Source organism: Vipera berus (genome assembly GCF_964194415.1).
Source record: "Vipera berus genome assembly, chromosome: 3".
In the NCBI taxonomy this organism is placed as follows: Eukaryota; Metazoa; Chordata; class Lepidosauria; order Squamata; family Viperidae; genus Vipera; species Vipera berus.
This window is the reverse complement of record NC_138204.1, coordinates 207,615,579-207,641,376: the sequence shown is the minus strand read 5'-3', so window position 1 is coordinate 207,641,376 and position 25,798 is coordinate 207,615,579. Positions and strand designations below refer to the sequence as shown.

The following is a 25,798-nucleotide window of genomic DNA, read 5'->3' as shown; positions in this document are numbered from 1 at the left end:
ATATCAGGCAAGAGATCAATTTAGAGAACATTGTGTGTTCTGTTAAGGCTATCCCGCAGTAATGTATATGATTCTGACTCATTAAGTTGGCAATGTTTTTAAATTTCATTCTTCACTGTGTAATACAAAATCAAATGTAGCTCCACAATGCGTGTTTGTGTGATTACGTGCGTCTGCCTGCCTGCCTATGTCTGCATACAGAAACAGGAAAAGCTTCCAGACTAATTGGTTACGTTGAAAGTGGTATATGATGTTTACTGAATTCTTTACTTCAATATGTATCGGCATGGAGCTATCAGGCCTCGTATGAATACGTCCTCTACTAAGTCAGCAGTATACAGGTAGTTCTCGATTTAGAAGTTTATTTAGTAACCCTTTGAAGTTACAACAGCACTGAAAAAAAGTGACGTATGAGTTTTTCACACTTACAACTGTTGTAGCATCCCTATGGTCACATGATCAAATTTCAGACACCTGGCATACATTTATGTCAGTTGCAGTGTGTCCCGGGGTCATGCGGTAACCTTTTGTGAACTTCTGACAAGCAAAGTCAACAGGGAAACCAGACTCGCTTAATAACTGTTGCAAGAAAGGTCACAAAATGGGGCAAAACTCACTTAACAAACACATGTCTCCCTTGGCAACATAAACGCTGGGCTCAGTTGTGGTCATAAATTGAGGGTCAGCTGTAGTTCCATACCATTTTTGTAGATAATCCAGGGCTTCTAGGCGAGCACCAATTTCAAATGTGATCCCGGGACGATGTGGAGGCTTTCTGCTCATCTTGATAATCTCCAATTTTTATCCTTCTTGTTTGCTACACAAAGAAAGAGAAAACATTCCTGGAGTTAAAGAAAACTTCCAAATGTGTTCATCCACACACACACTAAATACACAAATTCAATAAACCGCATTTTCATGGCACGTTAACATAAAACCAAAATTTGTATTATGATGCAATATGGTGGGCCTAGTACTCAAAATATGTGAAGATGTACAGTGGCCCAACTATTACTGCTTTTTAACTTTCTGATTGTTCACGTACAACCACAGTGCCATATTCATGTGTTTATCTGTTGATTAAAGAAAACATTAGCCCAGATATTAGAACCAAGAGGACAGCGTATTTCTGGAAAGTCTTATGAATTCAAACAGGATTTATCCCAGGTTAACACATACAGTACAGAGAAATCTCGGATTGCAGCCAATCTAAAAATTAGGTTATTGATATGTTTCTGATTTTCATCCATGGAGTAATTCAATTATGAATTTCCAAACAAATCCCCAGCATGTAGGTCACTACACCTATATCGAAAATAAATTTCTTATCGAGCATAGTGAAATCGAAACACAAATCATGTTGCTGTAAGTTAAGAGAGCATCAACATACTCCAGAACAAAGAGATTTCCCTGTGGATGGACTACAGGTTGTCTTTGACTTACAATGAACATACAGTTCATTTAGTGATCATTGGATGCTACAACAGTACTGGAAAAAAAGAACTCACGACCCTTTTTCACACTTACAACCATCGCAACTTCCCCATGGTCACATGATCACAATGCAGATGCTTGGCTGCTGACTCATATTTACGACGGTTGCAGTGTCCTGAGGTCATGTGATCACCTTTTGTGAACGTCTGAAAAGCAAAGCCAATTGGGAAGCCAGGTTCAGTTAACAATTGTGCCACTAACATAACAACTGCAGTGATTCACCTAATAACTATGGCGAGAAAAGTTGTAAAATGAGGCAAAATTCACTTAACAACTGCCTCGCTTAGCAGCAGAAATTTGGGTCTCAATTGTGCTCGTAAGTCGAGGACTACCCATACACTAGTCTACTCCATACTGTTTAAAATCCAACATAATGAGAGGGGGCTAAGCAAGGGGAAACAAACTTATCTGACAAGATTTTAGGAAGCCGTGTTTACCCTTGCAAGTCACTTCTATATGAAGGACCACCTTTAGGTAGTCCTCAACGTACAACCACAGCGGAGCCCAAAATTTATATTGCTAAGTGAGAAATTTTGTTATGTGAGTTTTGCCCCATTTTACCACTTTTCTCATCACATTTGTGAAGTGAATCACTGCAGTTCTTAAATCAGTAGCCCGGTTGTTTAGTGAAACTGGTTTCCCCCTGGACTTTGTCAGGAGGTCGCAAAAGGGGATCACGTGACCCGCAGGACAGTGCAACCGTCATAAATATGAGTCCGTTGTCAAGCACCCGAATGTAAATCTCACGTCTGTGGAGATGCTGCAATGCTCGTAAGTGTGAAAAACGGTCAAAAGCCCATTTTTTTTCAATGCCATTGTAACTTCGGTCACTAAACGAATTGTTGTAACTCGAGGACTACCTGTATAGACGTGAAGGGGTGGTGGCGATTTCTTCCAGGGTTAATTTTCCCTCCTCTTTTTTGCTTTACCTCTAGGTTTCAGAACAAAAAACACTCAAACCCACACATTTCAACCCTCCAATCTAAGGGAGGCCGATATCCCAATCCTCATCCTTCCAGGCCATCGAACCGGAGAGTTGGATTTGGGGGTGGGGGGAACACAAAGAAGCCACCCGGGCAGCTTTCTCGGCAGTGGGGACGCCTTTCTAACTCCCTGGCCAAGCTATCCACCGGGGATCTCTTGGTGGTCTCCCATCCCAAGCCCCACCCTCATACCGAGCTTGTCCCCTTCAGGCGTTGACGGCCCTTTTTTAAGACCCTCCGGGCAAAAAAGCCCTTCCCGAGGATCTCGAGATCCCTCACACTCCTGACCCCCCCCCCGCTGAAGAAATCACTACAACTCGTTTTACCCCTTTCGAGGAGGAAGGAAAAAAAAGGAGGGGAGGGTGGGATTCCGTTCTGCTCCGTTGAGGCGCCCCCCAACCCTTCTCGGCCCCGCGGCCTTGCAGGGCGCGCCTAAGGGGCTGCCCCGGGGGATTTCGAGACGGGGCAAAGGGGGCATCCCCGGCTCGGGCCTCTCCGGAAGCCGGGCAGGCCCGTCGAGGCGGAGGAGGCCGCGGAGGGTCGCTTTCCCCCCCTCCCCCCCACCTCAGCCGGGCCTTCCCCGGGACCCACTCGGGAAAGAGGCCTGCCACCCTTACCCGCCGCCGCTCCCAGCCCTGTCCGGGACGACAGGCCCCGCCCTCCCCCCGCTCGCTCCCCGCGGAGGGTCAGCAGCCGCGAAGCCGCCTTCCACCCGCTTCTTCCTCCTCAGCGAGCCCCATCGCCGTCGACCCCCGCGGCCCCGCCTCTCGCCCCAGCGCCCAGACCCGACGTCACTGGGCTGCGACGCCCGAGCGAGGCTGAGCAGGGCGCCGCCATGCCGCTCCCGCCCGTCACGTGACGAGAGGGCAGCAGAAGCAGCAGCCGCCGCCGGCAGGACAAGCTTGGCCCGGCAGCCTGGACGCATGCGCCCTTCCAAGGGCGGCGGGAGAGCGGGGGAAACAAGGGAGCGAATCTAAGCAGGGCTGGGCTGACCCCGTTTGCTAAGATTCTCAAGCTTAGGAACTTGACGCAGGGGTCTTCAAACTCGGCCCTTTTATGACTCATGGACTTCAACTCCCAGAATTCCTCAGCCAGCATGCCTGGCTGAGAAATTCTGGGAGTTGAAGTCCATGAGTCATAAAAGGGCCGAGTTTGAAGACCCATGAACTTGAGGATATTTGAACTTCAACTCCCAGAATGCCTCAGCCAGGGGAGTTGAAGTCCACACAATATAAAGTGGAGGGAGGGGGGGAAAACCTTCGTGCTCTCTGAGCTTAGTTGTTTTGCTGCAGACGTTTCATTATCCAAACTAGGTAACATCATCAGTGACTGGTGTAAGTGCGAGAATCACTGTTGAAACTAAACATTAAGAAAATCAAGTTCATTGCATCTGGCCCTCTCAATTCCAGGCAAATAGATGGGGAAGAAATGGAGGTAGTGACAGAGTTTATTTTCCTGGGCTCCAAGATCACCCCAGATGGGGACTGCAGCCAAGAAATTGGGGAGGAAAGCTATGGCAAATCTAGACAGCATACTAAAAAGCAGAGACATCACCCTGTCAACAAAAGTGCGTATGGTCAAGACTATGGTCTTCCCAGCTGCAATGTATGGCAGTGAAAGTTGGACCATAAAAAAGGCTGAGAGCCAAAGAATTGAGGCCTTTGAACTACGGTGCTGGAGAAGACTCCTGTGAGTCCCTTGGACTGCAAGGCGATCAAACCAGTCAGTCCTAGAGGAGATCATCCCTGACTGCTCTTTAGAAAGCCAGATCTTGAATTTGAAACTCAAATACTTTGGCCACCTAATGAGAAGGAAGGACTCACTGGAGAAGAGCCTAATGCTGGGAAAGATTGAGGGCAAGAGAAGAAGGGGACGACAGAATGAGGTGTGCAAAGTCGCGTGGTCGCACAGAGAGACGGACACTTGAGCTGGGTAGTACTTCTTTATTTGGTTCCGGAATGAAGCTGGACAAAAGGGGTTTACCTGGCGTTTCTTATACCTGCCCGGGTGAATGGTGACCAATGGATTTGAACCTGGGCTTCCTGCCAGTGCAGGTGGCCAATAGGTTTAAACCCTGGCTTCCTGACAGCTGACCATGCCTGGGGCTTTCAATGACTCACTCTATTCAGGTAAAATGAGGACCCAGATTGTTGGGGGCAATAAGCTGACTTTGTAATAATGCCGCTTGGGGGCCCCTGAAAGCCCTAATAAGCAGGCATATACATAGAATGAAGGCTATTGCTAAGCACATTGGTTTGTGCTTAAATTGTAAGCCGCCCTGAGTCTTCAGAGAAGGGCGGGATATAAATGGGATTAAAATAAAATAAATAAATAAAAATAGCCTGGAGCTGTCCAGCCCCCTGCTGTGCTGGTATTTCCTGTGTATGCTTAGCAGCATACACTACAAGGTGGCTGGATGGAGTCACTGACGCAGTAGGCCTGAGCTTAAATGGACTCCAGAAGATGGTACAGGAAGGCCTGGAGGAACGTTGTCTATGAGGTCGCAATGGGTCGGACACGACTTCGCAGCTAATAACAACAAACGTAACTGAACAGTCGCCAAACAAACGGTCATTAGCTGGGGACTATTTGTATTAAATATTCCATTTATCCACAAGTAAATAAACATAGGCTGCAACGTGTTGTTCCTTTCAAAAAATACAATGAAATGAAAGGAACCTTTAAAAAAAATCCAACAATTCTTGCACAAACCACAAGACAAAGAAAACTTCTCAAAGCGTAAGCTGTTTGAAAGGCCATCTAAAATACAGTCACAGGGAACAAAATTCCTGTTCTGATTCAGGGTCAGCCTGTGGGTTCGGCAGTTGGGTCGGACGAATCAGAGGAGGAGGGGGGTGTTGAAGAGCTTGCTGAGGGGGTTGAAGATCTTGCTGATGAGAGCCCTCAGCCAGGCCCCTCCCACGTGGTCACGACGGAGACCCAGCTGTGTGAGCCTGACAGCGTGGATGAAGATGACCCACAGCTGGCCCTGTTCAAGGACGCCCGACGCAGGAGGCAGTCAATCAGGAGTAAACAGAGGAAGGCAATGGGGCATCTCGGAAGGAGGCAGAGAGAAGCCACGCCCTGAACTGTATAAAAGAGGAATGCGTGGGAGGGCTGGTTTGCTGAAGGCAACCGCTTGATTAGTTCCTGTTTCATAGCTCCTGTTTCACGGTTGGTGTCTTGTTTTGCTCTGTTTTATGTTAATAAATTTGGCAGGCTTAATTCCAGCCTCTTGCCATTTGTAAAGGGGTTGTCCCTGCCTTTTCTGCAGGGCCGGTAGCAGGCTGGTACAGAACAATTCCAAGGAAATCCACATCGGTGAAAAACTCCTGGAGAATACCTCCCCACTGCTTAGAAATCTTTCCCACGCTGGTCTTTTCATCTAGTGCCGTCACTTCAAATACCACATCGCGATAGCAGGCAGATGTGATGCAAGGTCCAATGATTTTCAGGACATCTCGGTGGGCTTCGTTCTGGATTACAAATTTGGGCAGGCAGGGATCCCACACCTGCTGGATGTAGCCAATGGGTAAGCCCAGTGGGGCCTGGATTTCCAGTTCTTGCAAGCAGCGCGGGCAACAGCAACCATCACAACAAAAAGGCCGCACAAGGTGGATGACCTATTGGCCCATGTGGTTAGCGATCACCATGGTAAAGGGCCGCAAGGATCCAAGGCAATTCCTGACGTAGAAAGTTGTTTTCTTCTCTGGCAAAATACACCATTTCTCCAAGCCTGTTTCTCAGTTCGTACTTGTTGGCCGTTTCAAAAGATGTGATCACTTCCAGAACTTCGTATTTCTGGTGGATTAATAACCAGTCGAGATGGGTTAAATATTCCAGCCCTGGAGGACAGATGGCAAACGAAGGTGGTAATGGCATCCACAGGCTATTGGGATTTATGCCATATGCTGTTATAGCTGTAGGAGGTTGGCTCATGTTTGCAGGTCTGTAAAGTTTTGCTCCAGAATTTCACCCATGCTCAACTGGTAGATTTTGGTAGTCACCGGCTTAGCTTGTTCTTCTGCATTGGAGAAGCGACTGTCCCCTGTAAAGGACAATTGGGTCCCATCAGCCTGTATCTATGTCTGAAACTACACAGCCCAATCCATTACAAAGGCTAAACAGGGTGCTACTTACCTGTTGGGCCTATTGTGGTGTCACAATTTTGGTACCTCAGCTTTCTCCCCTGAACTTTCAAGAAAACCCCGCTGGAGCTAAAAAAGCAACATAGACAGGTAAATTGAAAGTAGGATTCTCTTATATAACTGTCTATTCTTCTAGTGGGGAAAATTACTAATGCATCAGGTCAACAGATGGGAAGGTGAGCAACAGCAGGCAATCCTCCTGGATCAGGACAGAACTTGCTAATGCTGTTTCAGCTACTTTGAAGTCTCAAAAGGGTCCTTCTTAGGTACACACAATGCCTCACTTTGTGTTGATGGTCTCTTGGTGGACTTCAGAAACCTTTTTGGCAGTCCACTAAGTCATATTCAGCAAACTGTCAAATTCTCCCACTAGAACAGGCATGTTAAACTCACGACGTCGCACGACGTATCGCCACGTTTTCCCCATTGCTTGCAGTGGGGTGGGTGCGGTTTTGTCGTGGGACATCCAGCCCGTGGGCCGGCAGTTTGACATGCCTGCACTAGAATATCAAGAAGGAACACAGCACAATTTCCTCCCCTTCTCGGTGTGGGAAGAAAAAAATCAGGTCCAGTTCCAAGCTGAGAGAAAGACGCTGAAAAATAAAATGGTGGCTGGCTGCTTAGGAAATAAAGTCTCTGTTTATTGATGAGCAGAACCAACCACAGCAAGCGGTTCTGTGACAGCTGACAAAATGGAGTTGAGAGAAGGTGGTTTTTGATACATTCTTTGGGTCTTTGTGATTGGGATACCTGTTCCTTGTGAAATGTATTTTGACCTGTGCTTGATTGTGCCCTTTTAATATGGCTGTTGCCAGATTCTTATGGGGTCATGTAGGGGGTCATGGGTGGCTCTAACAGGCAAGAGGGGAGATGAAAATCCTAGGTGTTTTGTTTGCTGAGCTGATCTTGTCAGCTTAGCCTTGCCTATTGTGTTGCTTATTTAAGGTTTCTTGCTGTTCTTTGTTTATCAGTAGTTTGGGCCCAGTCTTTCTGAATGGATTAGAAAATCTCCAATCCTAAAGATTAGCCTTTCCAGGTTTCTGTTTGAGACTGTTTTCCTATAGCAGGAAGACTGGGGCTGCTTTCTGCCTTTAAGAACATGTCTCTCCTCTTCTCCTTCAGAGGAAATATTTTGTTGTTGTTTGTTGTTGTTAGTTGCGAAGTCATGTCCGACCCATCGTGACCCCATGGACAACGTTCCTCCAGGCCTTCCTGTCCTCTACCATCTTCTGGAATCCATTTAGGCTCACGCCTACTGCTTCAGTGACTCCATCCAGCCACCTCATTCTCTGTCGTCCCCTTCTTCTCTTGCCCTCAATCTTTCCCAGCATGAGGCTCTTCTCCAGTGAGTCCTTCCTTCTCATTAGGTGGCTAAAGTATTTGAGTTTCAACTTCAGGATCTGGCCTTCTAAAGAGCAGTCAGGGTCAGGGTTAGAGCTTGTTAAGGACTGTATGATAAAATGGGCCCAAAATATTCAAGAAGTTATTACAATAGACACGTGGGAAAAGATTTGGGTGAGGAATGTAAAATTTACACAAGCTCAAAATCTAAGAGAGAACTTTTATAAAATGTTTTATAGATGGCATTTAGATCCTAAAAAGCTTGCAAGTATGTATCCAAACTATCAACCAAAATGTTGGAGGTGTGGTGATGAAGATGCAACATATTTTCATGTATGGTGGACTTGTAAAAAGGTTAAGGCCTTTTGGATAAAAATTTGGTGGAATATGCAGAAGATTTTTAAGCAAAGGATAAAGTTCTGTCCGCAACTCTTCTTGCTGGGAATAATCACAGATGCTACGGTTGTGGACACTAAGTTGATGCTGAATTTAATCACGGCAGCAAGACTTTTAATAGGTCAGTATTGGAAGAAAGAGGAACTGCCGACTATAGAAGAATGGACTTTAAAGGTTTCCGACCTGGCAGAGATGGCAAAGATCTCGGCTTATCTGAAAGATCACTCGCAAGAACGTTATATTATGGAATGGCGAAAATGGGTTGAGTACATCCAGAACAAATATAGGGTTAAGAAGTTTTATGTAGCATTTGAATAAGTCTTCCTTCGCTTTCTCTTTCTTTATTTCCTTTTTTTCCCCTTTCTTTTTCCTTTTCTATATATATTTATTACTATTAAGATTTGTATTATCCTGTATAAGCTAGGGAGTGATGGATTTTAGAGTTTATGGTTGTTAGCATATGCTTGTTTATGATTGTTTTTCTTTTCTATACCTTGTATCTAGCTCTGGGAAGTCGGGGGGGGTAGGGGTAGGGAGGGATTGTTAAAGATAAACTGTATGTTAAAACTTTTCAATTAAAAAAAAAAGAGCAGTCAGGGTTGATCTCCTCTAGGACTGACCAGTTTGATCGCCTTGCAGTCCAAGGGACTCGCAGGAGTCTTCTCCAGCACCCTAGTTCAAAGGCCTCAATTCTTTGGCGCTCAGCTTTTCTTATGATCCAACTTTCACAGCCATACATTGCAACTGGGAAGATCATAGCCTTGACTATATGCACTTTTGTTGTCAGGGTGATGTCTCTGCTTTTTAGTGTGCTGTCTAGATTTGCCATGGCTTTTCTGCCCAGGAGCAAGCGTCTTTTAATTTCTTGGCTTCAGTCCCCATCTGCAGTGATCTCGGAGCCCAGGAAAATAAAGTCTGTCACTACCTCCATTTCTTCCCCATCTATTTGCCAGGAATTGAGAGGGCCAGATGCGATGAACTTGGTTTTCTTAATGTTTAGTTTCAACCCAAGTTTTGCACTCTCCTTCTTCACCCGCAACAAGAGGCTCTTTAGTTCTTCTTTACTTTCTGCCATTAGAGTGGTATCATCTGCATATCTTAGGTTGAAATAATTTATGCTGCCTCTTTTTAATATTATAAATAAAGAATATTTTATTCAGGGGGTGGTGGTTAGCCCAGGAAAATAAACTCTGTCACTACCTCCATTTCTTCCCCATCTATTTGCCAGGAATTGAGAGGGCCAGATGCGATGAACTTGGTTTTCTTAATGTTTAGTTTCAACCCAAGTTTTGCACTCTCCTTCTTCACCCGCAACAAGAGGCTCTTTAGTTCTTCTTTACTTTCTGCCATTAGAGTGGTATCATCTGCATATCTTAGGTTGAAATAATTTATGCTGCCTCTTTTTAATATTATAAATAAAGAATATTTTATTCAGGGGGTGGTGGTTCCTACATCAGTGAAATTCTTTTTAAAGAGTTGTATAAATCTTCCTTTATACAAAATAGTTGATCTAAATAAGTTGTGTGGATTTTGAGCCCAAGCCTTCCATCATAGGTTACAATGGAGATGCAACACAGGCAAGTAGATTGTGAGACACTAGGAACCAGAAAAACTCTGTGAGTTGGCCAATTATACACTGGCATAACTGTTTCCAAAAAGATAGGACCAGCCAACTAATCAGTCAGTGGCATTTGAGATCTATTGCACCTTTATAAATAACACAAAGCAATGAGCATACTTAATGCTGCTTCCTCCTCCTGTTTTCTCACAACAATGCTGTGAGGTGGGTTGGGCTTAGAGAGATTGACTGGCCCAGTCATCCAACCCACTTTCATGCCTAGAACTCACTGTCTTCTGGTGATTGGCCCAAAGTCACCGATTCAGCTTTCATGCCTAAAGCACTACTAGAATTCATCATCTCCTGGTTTCCAGGCCAGCACCTTAACCTCTACACCAGGGGTCTTCAAACTGGGCCCTTTTATGACTGATGGACTTCAACTCCCAGAATTCCTCAGCTAGCATGCCTGGCTGAGGAATTCTGGGAGTTGAAGTCCATCAGTCATAAAAGGGCCCAGTTTGAAGACCCTTGCTCTACACTAACTGGTTGTCATAGTGCAGGGGTTCTTCAAACCCGGCCCTTTTATGACTTTCCTTTGGAAAGGGTGACTAAAATACAGTCACATCCTGAAAGAGTTCTTTTCCTACAAGTTGCACGAAAGGTTTACAGACCAAATATTATCAAAAATAAGTTTTAATATTGGTGATTCCAAAATAATCTCCAGTAAGCAAACCTGCCTCTCCGTTTTAGCCAAGGAAAAAGATAAAACACAAGGACTTTCTCTAAAGGTTTTATAATACAGGGACGCTTCTAACACCAAACAGTACATCGTCCACCATTTTCAAAGAAAATGAAATCAAGGATGAAACCAGCTCCAAGCAACGCAGCTTTGATTTTAACATCCAGGTCTAGCGGGAACGAAATTCCAAGGAAATCCACGTCGGTGAAAAACTCCTGCAAAACACCTCCCCACTGCTTAGAGATCTTTCCCACACTGGTCTTTTCATCTAGTGCCGTCACTTCAAATACCACATCGTTACAGCAGGCAGATGTGATGCAAGGTCCAATGATTTTCAGGACATCTCGGTGGGCTTCGTTCTGGATTACAAATTTGGGCAGGCAGGGATCCCACACCTGCTGGAGATAGGCAACGGGTAAGCCCGGTGGGGCCTGGATTTCCAGTTCTTGCAAGCAGCACGGGCAACAGCAGCCGTCACAACGGAAAGGCCGCACAAGGTGGATGACCTGTTGGCCCACGTGGTTAGCGATCACCATGGTAAAGGGCCGCAAGGTCCCAAGGCAATTCCTGACGCAGAAGTTGTTTTCTTCTCTGGCAAAATACACCATTTCTCCAAGCCTGTTTCTCACTTCGTACTTGTTGGCCGTTTCAAAAGATGTGATCAGTTCCAGAACTTCGTATTTCTGGTGGATTAATAGCCAGTCGAGATGGGTTAAGTATTCCAGTCCTGGAGGACAGATGGCAAACGAAGGTGGCAATGGCATCCACATGTCATTGCGGTTGATGCCATATGCTGTTGTAGCTGGAGGTTGGTTCATTTTTGCAGGCCTGTACCGTTTTGCTCCAGAAATTCTTCCATGCTCACCTGGTAGATTTTGGTAGTCACCGGCTTAGCTTGTTCTTCTGCATTGGAGAAGTGACTGTCTCCTGTAAAGGACAACTGGGTCCCATCAGCCTCTATCTACAGCTGAAACTACACAGCCCAGCCCTTTACAAAGGCTAAACAGCATGCTACTTACCTGTTGGGCCTATTGTTGTGTCATAATTTTGGTACCTCAGCTTTCTCCCCTGAACTTTTAAGAAAACCCTGCTGGATCTTAAAAAAAAAAAAAGCAACACAGACGGGTAGGCTGAAAGTAGGATCCTCCTATATGTCTGTCTTGACGTCCGGTAGAAAAAAAATTGCCAATACTTCAGGTCAGCAGATGGGAAGGTGAGCAACAGCAGGCAATCCTCCTGAATCAGGTCAGAAATGGCTAGTGCTGTTTCAGCTGCTTTGAAGACTCAAAAGGGTCCTACTTAGGTACAGACAACGCCTCCCTCTGTGGTGATCGTCTCTTCGTGGACTTCAGAAAACTTTTTGGCCAGTTCCTAACTGGTTCCTGTTAAAAACCACAGTGAAGAGTCAAGAAGGGGGGGGCACCTCCAGGAAATCCCGGAGCACGCTTGGTGCCTTTGCCTTTCCTGAGCCTCCCTAGGAACAACCAAGCACCTCTCCTGCCTGGCTCGCCAAAAATGATATGCAGGTTCTGAGGTTTTGCTTGATAAAAAAAAAATGCAGGATACCAGAAGTTGGCTTTAAGCTTTACGTTTTTATTCAGCTGAACAAAGACGGGCTCCTCTAAAAGAGAGAAAACCCCGAATGACAAGAAATCCTTGTATTTATTCTTTCTGATTACATAAGCAATCCAAACAGCAAAGCTGACACATATAAGATAAAGATTTCACCCAGTAAGTCTGGCACACTGTAGATAAGAAGTGAGAAAGCAGAAGTAGCTAAAAATGTTCCCTTTGGGGTGTTTCCCTAAAGACATTGTACGTTCCCGGGTGGTTTAGGACATTGGGTGTTTTCCTGGCTGTTCTTTCATGACCCCTGCATCCATGACTCTGCAAGTGCCCAAAGACCGCAGAGCCATCTGCACATATTCATAATTGATATGTCCTCCGCTGTCTCCTAATTCCGGGTCAACAGGCGTTTGGCCCAAAGTCAGCCAGCCAGCTTCCATGCTTTAAGTGGGACTAGAATTCATCCTCTTCTGGTTTTTCTGTCAGCACCATAACCTGCTGGTTGTCATATTGAGATCTTTCTGGCTGATTGGTGGAGATATTAGTCAGGAAGTACTGCATAAGTACTGCATAAGTACTGTTCTTAGAGCAGTCACTTTGCAGCGCAGTGCAGTTCAAGAGTATAAGGCACTGGGTTTTTTGCCCTCACTGTGACTCTTAAGCTACATTTAATTTTCCTAATCAATATACGGCAAAAAGCAAATTCTGCTGGACGCTGCTCTGCTGAAGAATATATTGTGGCAACAATCCAGAGAAAGAAATATTTAGGGGAATATTAAAAAGGCAGAGTATATTTCCCCAAAGGATTTTAAAGGCAGAAACCAACCCCCAAGCCCAAGTCTCTCTGCCCCAAACAGAAACCAGGTCTGCAGAAATGCAGATGTGATAATCTTGTTAGATAGATTGGAGTCAGGTAACTGGGATTAGGAGGAAAGATCCCTAAGAATCAACAATCCCTCACACCAAAGAATCCAACAGTCATCAGCCACAGCCCCACAGAAGCAGGATATGACCTTTGGGACATAATAAGATTAACCCACCACCATCAGAATACCAGAACACCCAGATTCAGGTCAAAGTTCATGACACAGGAACAACTCCAAACGAAAGCCCAAGAAGGTATAAAAACTCACTCCCTACTATATGTGCTCACTTTTTTCCCAGAGCCATCTTTCTGTCTGGCTCTCTTCTTCAATAAACTACAAGCTTTTTTCTAAAGCAGTCTCCATTTTGATTATTCCCAGCTTGGACTGGATGCTGGTGAAGATTTTTCCTTCAACAATATAATAAACCCAAGTTTATCCAAAGTGAATATATATATATATATATATATATATATATATATATATATATATATATATATATATTGTTTTCGTAGATTCTCGCGGGTGTCTGTATGTGTAGGTCTAGAGTCTCGGGTTTCTTCCCGCGTTCCTTTCATCTTCAGAAAGTTGTGGCGACGTTTCGACGAAATCCCATCCGTCATCATCAGGCCGGAGTATTCCTCCTGCTGCTTTCAGGAGCAATGCGTGGTCTGTCTGTTCCTTTCCTTCCAACTGCCGGTGGGGCTGTGTTCCGACTGGGTGGAGGCGTGGCTGCTTTCTGATTGGGTGGGGGTGTCCTCCGACTGGGTGGAGGCGTGGTTGTCTTCTGATTGAGTGGAGGCGTGGCTGTCTTCTGATTGGGTGGATGTGTGGTTGTCTTCCGATTGGTTGGAGGCGTGGCTGTCTTCTGATTGGGTGGGGTGTGTTCTGAATGGGTGGGGTTGTTTTTTTTTATTGAAAAGTTTTATCATACATTTTATCTTTAACAAACCCCCCTACCCCTCCCCTATCCCTCCCTCCTTACCCCTCCCCCCCTCCCCCCCCGACTTCCCAGAGCTAAGTACAAGGTATAAAAAACAAAAAAACAAAAAGAATCATAAACAACCATATGCTAACAACCGTAAACTCTAAAATCTATCACTCTCTAGCTCATATAGGATAACTACAAACACTATTAATATAAAGTACGGTATATAAAAAAAGAGGAAAAAAAAGAGAAAAGAAGGGAAGACTTATTCAAATGCTACATGAAACTTTTTAGTCCCATATTTGTTCTGGATATACTCAATCCATTTTCTCCACTCCATAATATAACGTTCTTGCGAATGATCTTTCAAATAGGCCGATATCTTTGCCATCTCTGCCAGGTCAGAAACCTTTAAAGTCCATTCTCCTATAGTCGGCAGTTCCTCCTTCTTCCAATACTGACCTATTAAGAGTCTTGCTGCCGTAATTAAATTCAACATCAACTTAGTGTCCACAACTGTAGCATCTGTAATTATTCCCAACAAAAAAAGTTGCGGACAAAACTTTATCCTCTGTTTAAAAATCTTCTGCATGCTCCACCAGACTTTTATCCAAAAAGCCTTAACCTTTTTACAAGTCCACCATATGTGAAAATATGTTGCGTCTTCGTCACCGCACCTCCAACATTTAGGCTGATAATTCGGATACATACTTGCAAGCTTTTTAGGATCTAGATGCCATCTATAAAACATTTTGTAAAAATTCTCTCTTAGATTTTGAGCTTGTGTAAATTTTACGTTCCTCACCCAAATCCTTTCCCGTGTATCCATTGTAACTACTTCTTGAATATTTTGGGCCCATTTAATCATACAATCTTTAACAAGCTCTGTTTCTGAGTCAATTTCTATCAATGCAAGATATATCCGTTTGATATGTGCGGGACCCTGATTTCTAATTTGTTTTATCAAATTTTCATCAGTCATTGAAAAACCAATTTTCTGGTCTTCTTTCCACCTGGCCCGTAGCTGAGTATATTGAAACCAATTTTGAACAACCTTCTCTTCTCGCAAGAGGCTATATGATTTCAAACTCCAGACATTTCTTTCCAAGCTCAGAATCTCCTTGTACGTAGTCACATCATGTTTGAAACCAGCATGTATATTTTCTATTGCGTGTTTTGGAATTGCCCACAGTGGTATTTTACAATCTAGCTTATGTCTATACTTCTTCCAAACTCTCAACAATGCCTGTCTTAGAATATGCACTCTAAACACATTGTCTACCTTCTTGTCATACAACAAATATGCATGCCAGCCAAACAACAAATCGTGGCCCTCAAGATTTAATAATCTCTCTTGTGTCAAATTAATCCAATCACTTATTCCTACTAATGCAGCAGCTTCATAATATAGTTTAAGATTGGGCATTTTAAGACCACCTCTCTCACGAGTATCCTGCATAATCTTAAGTTTAACTCGTGGCCTTTTCCCTGCCCAAACAAATTTATTGATACCTCGCTGCCATTCCTCCAAATTAGAATCTTTCTTAAGAATCGGTATCATTTGAAATAAAAATAGAAATTTAGGCAGGACGTTCATTTTCACTGCTGCGATCCGTCCCAACAAGGACAATTGCAATTTTTCCCAACTCTCCAATTCTTTTTGAATTTTCCCCCACAGTTTTTCATAATTATTTTTATATAACTTTGTATTAGAGGGTGACAAAAGCACCCCCAAATATTTTACCCTTTTAACAATCTCAAATCCAGTTAATCCTTCTAAGAGAGCCTTTTGCGAAACTGTCATATTTTTAGCCAGAATTTTGGTTTTCTGTATATTAACTTTAAATCCAGAAACCTTCCCGTATTGTGTTATTATCTCCATCAGGTCCACAACAGAGTTCTCTGGCTGGGTCACTGTAACAACCAGATCATCTGCGAATGCTCTCAATCTATAATCCTGATCTCTAATTTGTATACCCTTAATTTTTTCCGAATTCCGTATTTTAACCAATAATATCTCTAATGTTAATACAAATAACAAGGGCGATAACGGACACCCTTGCCTTGTGCCCTTCTCAATATTACATGCTTCTGTCAGACTATTATTAACTATAATTCGGGCAGCTTGTTTTTGATATAATGCCCTAATCGGTTGTAAAAAAATTTCCCCAAAATCCATTTTGTCTAAAACTCTCATCAAAAACTGCCAATTCAATTGATCAAAAGCTTTTTCAGCATCTAGAAAGATTAGCGCCGCAGGGATCTGGTTGTTCCTTTCCAAAAACTCTAACACATCAACTATATGCCTCACATTATTTTTCATTTGCCTACCACTAATAAACCCCGTTTGGTCCCCATGAATCACCTGTTGCAGAACCCTCATCAGTCTATTAGCCAACACCTTAGCAAATATCTTATAATCTGTATTTAAAAGCGATATCGGTCTATAATTTTTAACTTGAGTAGCATCTTGGTCTTCCTTCAGAATCAAGGAAATAAAAGCTGTTCTCCAAGACGGTGGCACCTTTCCCCCCCTCTGGATTGTCTGGAACAGTTCCTTTAACGGTTTCATCATCTCTAATTGTAAATTTTTATAATAAGCCGCAGACAAACCATCCGTACCTGGTGCTTTATCCATCTTCAATTCCTTAATTGCTGTAAAAATTTCTTCTTCTGTAATTAATTGATTAATCCCCTCTTTTTGTACTTGCGTAAGAACCGGGATGCTAGCATTCTCCAAATATATATCAATGTCTTTTTCATTAATCTTCTCCTTAGCATATAATTTAGAATAAAAATCCACAAAAGCATCCTTAATAAGGTCCTGTTGAAACACAACCCTTCCTTTATGCTCAATTTTGTCTATATTAGAAGCCCTTTGCTTTTTCCTCAATCTATAAGCTAACCATCTACCTGGTTTGTTGGCGTTGCAAAAGGTATTATGCCTGGCAAACCGCAAATTGGTTGCCACTTGGTCAGCCATTAATTTATCAAATTGTCCTCTTAACAGTTTAATAGCCTCCTTAATCTTCACATCCTCTGAATTCAAAATCAAAGCCTTTTCTTTTTCCTTTATTTCATTCTCCAGTTCTTTCCTCCTAGCTTCCACAGCACGTCTATGTTTATTATTCATATATATCAACACCCCTCTCATATAGGCCTTACTAGCATCCCAAACCATGTCCATAGAGGTGCCCTTATTCATATTAATTTCAAAAAAATCCTTCATCCGCTGTTTGCATTCTTCCACATTTCTCTGATTTCTAAACAAATTCTCATTTACGCGCCACGAGCGCCTATCTCTATTCTCCTTATCAATCTCTAGCCAAACTGGGCTGTGATCAGAAATAGTTCTTGCACAAATCTTCACCTTCTTAGTCCTTAAAAAAAATCATTAGTCAACAAAATAAAATCAATCCTAGAAAAAGATTGATGTCTGTCAGAAAAAAAAGTATAGTCCTTTTCCTGCAAATGTCTCTCGCGCCAAATATCTCGCAGTTCCAAGTCATCCTTCATTTCAAAAAAGGATTTAGGCAGTCTAGCATGACTTGGGACGCGCTTAAAAGCTCCAGCCTTGTCCATCTGTACATCCAAAACACCATTCCAATCCCCCATAAAAATAAAAGATTTATAATCCAACTGGGTAAGCTTTGTATGAAGTAAACTAAAAAAGTCAGCTTGTTGTTGATTAGGAGCATATAATCCAACTAAAAGCGTCTTTTTACCTTCTAGCAGCAGCTCTATCATAACGTATCTTCCATGCTTATCTGCTTCAATTAAGTCTGCTGTTAAAGCACTTTTAACATAAACAACCACTCCATTTTTCTTATTCATTGCAGAAGCAGCAAATTGCGTACCCAGCCTTGAGTTCGATAAATACTTTTGATCCACAACCCTAATATGCGTTTCTTGCAAACATATAACATCTATCTTGAATTGTTTTAAATATTGAAAAACTTTCTTCCTCTTCTGTGGTGAATTTAGTCCATTAACGTTCCAAGTTAAAAATTTAGTTGCCATGCATATCATCCCAAAGCTCTTGGAGCACTGCTTTGATAGGACTATCTTCTTTAGGCCGTGCTCCTCCCACTGCTTGGCTGTAAGTACGTTGTGGAAGTTCCATAGACTTCTGCTGATCTTGTTCTTTTGTTTTTTTTGATCGTTTTAAAGCAGCACGCGTCACCCTCTGCTCTCTAGGATCATCCAAAGAAGTTGTAGCTTGATCTCCTCCAGCACCGTTCTCCTCTGTCTGTCCATCTTCAGCCTTTTGATGTTCTCCTTCTCCAGATCCCTTTGCAGCTTCCAGAAGTGATAATGAGGTTGCTTTTAAAACGTTATTGTAAAAATCACGCGCCTGCATCACAGTAACCAGACGGTACCTTTTACCTTCATGCATCACCATCAACCCAACTGGAATCTCCCATCTGAACCTTATATCTCGTTGCTTGAGCTCTTGCACAAGAAATGTAAAATCCTTCCTCCTCCTTAAAATCTTTGGAGGGATTTCTTTTAGAACCAAAACTTCTTGATCAGCAATCACCACTTTAGAATCATAGGCAGCTTGTATAACTTCATCTCTAATTTCCCTCTTTGCAAAATAAACCACCACATCTCTAGGCAGCTTTCTCTGTCTAGCAATCCATGAATTCACACGAAACACTTTATCCATGCCTCCCTTTATTTCAGATGCTGGCTGATTCAATACCACTTCCAGAGCCTCAGAAATCAGCTGCTTTAAATCTTCCTTAATATTCTCTTTTAAGCCTCTGATTCTAACAGCAAACTGCATCTGGTAATATTGAGCAAGACTCAATTCTCTGTCCATTTTGTCTCTTAAATCTTCATTCTCCAATACTTTTGCTTCTAATATGGCATTCTTTTGAGTCAAATCTTCCACTTTTTCATCCAGATCTTCCACACATTCAGCCACTTTATGCACTGAAGACAAAATGTCTACCTTCATCACACTGAACTTCTGTTCCATCCTCTCTTCCATTCTCTCCTCCAATTTCTCCAATTTCTCCTCCATCTGTGCAAATTTATCACCCATTGATTCCAAAATTACCTGGGCATGTTTTTCAAGAGCATCTTGTAAATGCTTCGGTGTCAATACATCAGGAGGATGCAACGCCTGCAATGATGATTGTTGCACCGGAGAAGATCCACCACTCCGAAGAGTTTTTGGGGGAGGTTTAGCCGCCATCTTTTACTTTCACTTGTGACGCACTTTCACTTTAAGTTTAAAAAGTCCATCAAGCTCGAGAGTAAAATATAATAATCCTCTTCACCTTTTCCTCTTGTACCGCTCTGCCTGCTCCTTTTATTCCATAGTCCTTCCTTCAGGCAGGGGTGGTCGCAAACGCCTGGCTCTGCTCCAAGAAATCCGGAGCAGAGACGCTGACCAGCTGGGAGCGACCCAGGCTACGGGGGAGTTCAATCCTTCAGCCGCCCAAGCTACAAGCTCAGGCGGCCCCGGAGAACTCGACCCCTACCTGGGGCCTCACCCCCTCCTCTTCTCCCGAGGAGGGGGCTTCAAATTCACCCGAACAGCTGATCGGCGCTGTTTCGGGTGAAAATTACTCAGCTGAGCCGCGGGCAGCCCGGGAAGGCTGTCTCCGGCGCCGCGCAGCCACCGGAAGTCCATGGGTGGGGTTTTTTGTTGTGTCGTAATATCCTGAGTGTTGTGATTTGGTGTCTTGAGGAGTGGGCTGTGTAGTGGCCTCCAGAGCTTTGGCTTGGCTCCGAGTTCGAGGACCCGCCATGCATCTCTGGTATGGGTCAGTCAGGTTCGTGTGTGCGTTCTTCTGCTTGGGTGATAGCACTTTTGCTTGACTTGTTCTGTCTTCTGTGTGGGAGAGTTTTTGTTCTGGGTGTGGATGAGTCTTGCTGTGGCTGGTGGCATTTGGGGTTGTTTGTTGGTTTTTTAAATCCTTGTTTGCTGAAATTCGTTTGTCTATCAATGCTGGTAGCAAAAGTGCTATCACCCAAGCAGAAGAACGCACACACGAACCTGACTGACCCATACCAGAGATGCATGGCGGGTCCTCGAACTCGGAGCCAAGCCAAAGCTCTGGAGGCCACTACACAGCCCACTCCTCAAGACACCAAATCACAACACTCAGGATATTACGACACAACAAAAAACCCCACCCATTCAGAACACACCCCACCCAATCAGAAGACAGCCACGCCTCCAACCAATCGGAAGACAACCACACATCCACCCAATCAGAAGACAGCCACGCCTCCACTCAATCAGAAGACAACCACGCCTCCACCCAGTCGGAGGACACCCCCACCCAATCAGAAAGCAGCCACGCCTCCACCCAGTCGGAACACAGCCCCACCGGCAGTTGGAAGGAAAGGAACAGACAGACCACGCATTGCTCCTGAAAGCAGCAGGAGGAATACTCCGGCCTGATGATGACGGATGGGATTTCGTCGAAACGTCGCCACAACTTTCTGAAGATGAAAGGAACGCGGGAAGAAACCCGAGACTCTAGACCTACACATACAGACACCCGCGAGAATCTACGAAAACAAATATATATATATATATATATATATATATATATATATATATATATATATATATATATATATATATATATTTGTTTTCTGAGGTTTTCGCGGGTGTTTGTATGTGGATCTTTGGTCATTCGGGTTTTTCCCCGCGTAGAGTTGAAGGTGTAGGAGCAACGTTTCGACGGAATCCCATCCGTCATCCTCAGGCTGGTGGCTTCAGCTTCCTTCTTCTGGGAGAAGCATATATATGAAGAAGGAAGAAGAAGGAAGCTGAAGCCACCAGCCTGAGGATGACGGATGGGATTCCGTCGAAACGTTGCTCCTACACCTTCAACTCTACGCGTGAATATATATATATATATATCAAACAGTTGCTGCTTCAAACCACAATCACTGGGCTCACCTAAGTTAGCATGCTAAAAAAAAACTTGTTGAGTACAAGATTAATAAGTACCGGTAGTCCTCAACTTACAAACATTCATTTAGTGACTGTTTAAAGTTACAACAATGCTGAAAAAAAACCCCAAATTATGACCATTTTTCACATTTATGAGCGTTGGGAGCATCCCCCATGGTAATGCAATCAAAATTCAGCCAATTGGCAACTGTCTCATATTTAAGAGAGTTGCAGTGTCCTGGCAGGTCACATGATCATCTTTTGCGACCTTCTGATAAGCAAAATCAGTAGGGAAGCCAGTTTCACTCAACAACCTAACCTGCAATGATGTGGCAAGAAATATTGGAAAATGGAGGAAAAAGTCACTTAAACACTGTCTCGCTTAGAAATGGAAATTTTGGGCTCAGTTGTGGTTGTAAATCAAGGATTATCTATTCTAATAATAGTCTTATGAACTTTCCCATCAGTTAAAATCTAATCTGCACCTAGATCAGGGGTCTTCAAACTTGGTGCTTTTATGACTTGTGGACTTCAACTCCCAGAATTCCTCAGCCAGGCATGCTGGCTGAGGAATTCTGGGAATTGAAGTCCACAAGTCATAAAAGGGCCAAATTTGAAGACCCCTGCCCTAGATAATGGCTGAATGCAAAGGGCCGCTTCTAATCCCTCCTTATCTCTATAGAAAATACTAGCCGCCCAGGTTTTTAAACAATTCCGGTATCCAAGCGACTTCCCTTAATGTTATTTTCCACGCAAATCCAAAAACAGGTCGGAGGTGGGGGGGGGGGGGGAAGAAGAAGAATTCTTCACCTTAAGATTATCTTGCAAAGGATTTAGCTTTCCCAAACGGCTGCCGCCCAAACATGTTTTATTTTATTTTATTTATTTTTATTTTATTGACTGCATTATTACCTATTCTCCAGGTGCCGGGGGTGGGGTGGGAGGGGGGACGGTAATGGAAGTTTGGAGTCCTTCCCTGCTAGAGAACCCCCGCATCGGGACAGCCACTCGGAGAAAGCCGCGCTCGCTGCAGCACCGGAACTGTGGTTAGATTGGGTCCTTTGTCTCATCTCTTGGGCTGCTTTCTCCGCCCGAGGTGGGCGGGATTGGCGGCGTACGTGGCCCGGCCTGGCCTGGTTGCCGTGGCGACGGCAAAGCCGCGTCCTCTCCAAGCGGCCTGCAGAAGCGGCCGAGGGAGGCGGCCGGCATGGTGCGGAGTGAGTAGCCGCTCCTCGGTTGCGGTGTTGTGGGGGGAAGCTCCGCGTGTGGCAGGCGGTGCTTCTAGAGTTCCCCCAAGGCGCCTCTTGGAAGCCGGCCTCGTCCAGAAAGGGCGGACGACAACTCCCATGGGACACGCCGCGATGGGCTTTGTCCTCCGCCGCGCCCCCGACTCAGGAAATTAAATTAAATTTTATCAATTTAATTATTGGATGTAAATATATAACTCATTATATAAATAGGAATGTATAGATAACTTATTTATATAATATGTAATTTTTGTGAAATATAAGTATTGATACCTATGTAGACACTATGATATATAGTACCTTTTATATTTATATAACTATATAATGTAAAAGTGCAATAAAAATAAAATATACAAAAATCACTTCAGTGTTAACTCAACACTGTACATTAAGTGGAATATAAATTAAATTTATAAGTTGAATGTCAAACATGAATTTAATATAAATCAAGTTATAAAGTTTAGTTAAAAAATATAAATAAATCATACAAAATAACACTTAAACATTAACTGTATTAAATGCAACATAAATGTACGTTAAGTATCAAATATTATAAATTTAATAATATAGATCAAGTTACATAGTTTAACTAGATAAATAATGTTATGCATCTTTTTAAAATCTCTCCATTCAATTCCTCTCCCTTCAATTTTCTCTCCTTGCCAGTCTACATGGTTTCCCCCTGAAGCAACCACAACCTTGCGAGGTGGGCTGGATGGGGTGAGAGGAGCTGACCCCCAAGGGTTGGTCTATATCCCTGTAGTGTAAATCTCCTCTCCAGGGTTCTTGCCTGTAAACTCTTTTATCTTTTTAATACCATCCTCAAGAAGGATTTATTCCACATAAAAGGTAAAGGTAAAGATTCCCCTGCACATGCGTGCTAGTCGTTTCCGACTCTAGGGGCCGGTGCTCATCTCCGTTTCAAAGCCGAAGAGCCAGCGCTTGTCTGAGGACGTCTCCGTGGTCATGTGGCCGGTATGACTAGACGCCAAAGGCGCACGGAACGCTGTTACCTTCCCACCGGAGTGGTCCCTGTTTTTCTACTTGCATTTTTACGTGCTTTCGAACTGCTAGGTTGGCAGAAGCTGGGACGAGTAACAGGCGCTCACTCTGTTATGCGGCACTCGGGATTCGACCCGCCAAACTGCTGACCTTCTGATCGACAAGCTCAGCGTCCTAACCCGCTGAGCCACCGTGTCCCTTTTTTATTCCACATACTATCTCTTAATAGTATATGTTTCACTTGAATAATTATATTGAAAACTCAGGTTTTCTAAAATATGTCTTACTGATCTTAGGGAGTGATAATCTTTCAAAAAGGGACAGGGTGGCTCAGTGGGTTAGGACACTGAGCCTGTCGATCAGATGGTCGGCAGTTTGGCGGGTCGAATCCCGAGTGCCACATAGCAGAGTGAGCGCCCGTTATTTGTCCCAGCTTCTGCCAACCTAGCAGTTCAAAAGCACATAAAAATGCTAGTAGAAAAATAGGGACCACTATGATGGGAAGGTAACAGCGTTCCGTGCGCCTTTGGCATCTAGTCATGCCGGCCACATGACCACGGAGACGTCCTCGGACAAGCGCTGGCTCTTCGGCTTTGAAACGGAGATGAGCACTGGCCCCTAGAGTTGGAAACGACTAGCACGCATGTGAGGGGGAACCTTTACCTTTACATTTAATCTTTCAAAGAAACATGGATAACAGAGGAATCTGGCTGAAACTTCACATTTTGAGTCGTTTCCTTTGTGGGTATAGTGGGATGGATGAACATTATATATTTTGGGTGTGGGAGATTTTCCCTCTAAGCCAGGGATCCCCAATCCCCAGGCCACAGACTGGTACCATGGCTCATTAAGAACTGGGCCACCCAGCTGGAGGTGAGCAATAGGTAAGCGAGCAAAACCGAAACCATCTCTTCCCCCCCCCCGCCCCATCTGTGTAAAAATTTTCTTCCATGAAATCAGTCCCTGGTGCCAAAAAGGTTGGGGACTGCTGTTCTACACTCCTTCTGCCATTTTCTTTTATCGATGAATATAAGGCTGAATAAAAAGTATTCATTGTAAAATAATGAAGTATTGAAAGTTCATTAGTGCCTTTTTAAATGTGAGTGAGATTATTCCTCTGGGTCATTTATCCTTCATTTGCCAAGGAAAACCTTTGCTCTGATAAGATCCATTTCTCAACAGCATGCATTTGAGGGAACACGATAGGCAACTCTAATCGAAACACACAGTTAATTTGTTTGAGCCATATGTAAGAAGACATTTGTATTCTTATAGTTTTGGGGGTTTTTTTAATGAAGCTCCTGTATATATCTGAATGAATGTGAATGAATGAATGAATGAATGAATGAATGAATGAATGAATGAATGAATGAATGAATGTAGTCTTTTTCCAAGGAATGGTCTGCACCCTGTCTGTTCTATAAAAAAAACTGATTGTCCTATAATACGTCTTTTACCGTAGTCACAGAGGAATTGGTTAGACAACGGGCAGAGCATAACAACTGTGAACTGTTCTCTTTGGAAGAAGTTTCCCTGCATCAACAGAACATAGAGAAAATTGAACATCTGGATAGATGGTGCCGAAATTTAAAAATTCTCTACCTGCAAAACAACTTGATCTCCAAAATTGGTTTGTATATTTGTCTGCGAAGGGAATTGCTGTAGTGATTTGGCCATGAAAAGGATGACCTCCTTAAGGATAACTTAAGGAAGAAAAATAATTTAAAAATGGGGAAAATAAACCAAGCCTTTACTGCTAATGCCTCCATAATACAGACATAGAATATAGAAGCATAGGGTTGGAAGGGACCCCGGTGGTCTTCTAGTCCAACCCTCTGCTCAAGGCTGGAGGCCTTATACCGTGATAGGCAAGCAGCCTAAGTTCTTAGAGTCCTGGTTGACTCTTAAAAACCTTTGGTTCATCACATTGATTGAATGATTGGTTGATTATGTGCCCTTAGGCTGGTGTTGGCTTAGTGTCCACATAACTTTCTCCAGGGTGATCTGTCTTCATCTCCCCAACTCTTCTAGGACTATACAGGTAGTCCAATTTTTTCTGTTGCTAAGTGAGTTTTGCCCCATTTTACAACCTTTCTTTCCACAGTTGTGAAGTGAATCACTGCAATTGTTAAACTAGTAACACGGTGGTTAAGTGAATCTGGCTTCCCTATTGACTTTGCTTGTCAGAAGGTTGCAAAAGGGGATCACGTGATCCCCGGACACTACAAGCACCATAGGAATCAGTTGCCAAGTATCTGAATTTTGATCAAGAGACCATGCAATAGTCATAAACGTGAGAACTGGTCATCAGTCACTTTTTTCAGTGCCATTGTAACTTCAAACGGGGAGTATATGAAGGGCTATAAGTTGGGCACTACGTGTATCTGTCGTTGCTGTAATTGAGTCTGTCCACCATGCTGCTGGTTGTTCTCTTGCCTTCAGTGGTGTTACAGTCTCAAGTGTTTTGTTCAAATTAATCCAGTCACCAATCCGTTAGATTTTTCAAAAGTAAGAACTGAGTCGTTTAACTTAATCCTCCAAATCCCTGCAGTGGAGTAAGATGTCATTTGAATAAGACGATCCTTAATTCATGCAGGGCTTCTCTTCTTCG

General features: G+C 43.6%; 2 protein-coding genes across 6 annotated transcripts in view; one reads left to right on the top strand and one right to left on the bottom strand.

Moving 5' to 3' along the window:
• The window catches only part of PHF20L1 (PHD finger protein 20 like 1), a gene marked incomplete at its 3' end in the record, with an annotated part of 71,777 nt that extends 68,527 nt beyond the window's left edge, over window positions 1–3,250 (bottom strand). For 2 of the 5 annotated variants that reach the window (XM_081323304.1, XM_081323306.1), the window contains exons 1-2: window positions 3,095–3,228; window positions 701–817 (exon numbers count right to left, since the gene is read on the bottom strand). In XM_081323304.1, the coding sequence (XP_081179430.1) occupies window positions 701–783 (83 nt within the window). In that variant the 5' untranslated portion in view covers window positions 784–817; window positions 3,095–3,228. Of the gene's footprint in view, window positions 1–700; window positions 818–3,094 lie in introns of all 5 variants that reach the window. The other 3 variants (XM_081323308.1, XM_081323305.1, XM_081323307.1) reach the window with 3 other exon arrangements.
• Window positions 3,251–22,066: 18,816 nt separating this feature from the next.
• DNAAF11 (dynein axonemal assembly factor 11) overlaps window positions 22,067–25,798 on the top strand; it is a gene marked incomplete at its 3' end in the record, with an annotated part of 45,024 nt that continues 41,292 nt past the window's right edge. The window contains exons 1-2 of the mRNA XM_081323310.1: window positions 22,067–22,155; window positions 24,650–24,817. Coding sequence (XP_081179436.1) covers window positions 22,146–22,155; window positions 24,650–24,817 — 178 coding nt within the window. The 5' untranslated portion in view covers window positions 22,067–22,145. The remainder of the gene's footprint in view (window positions 22,156–24,649; window positions 24,818–25,798) is intronic.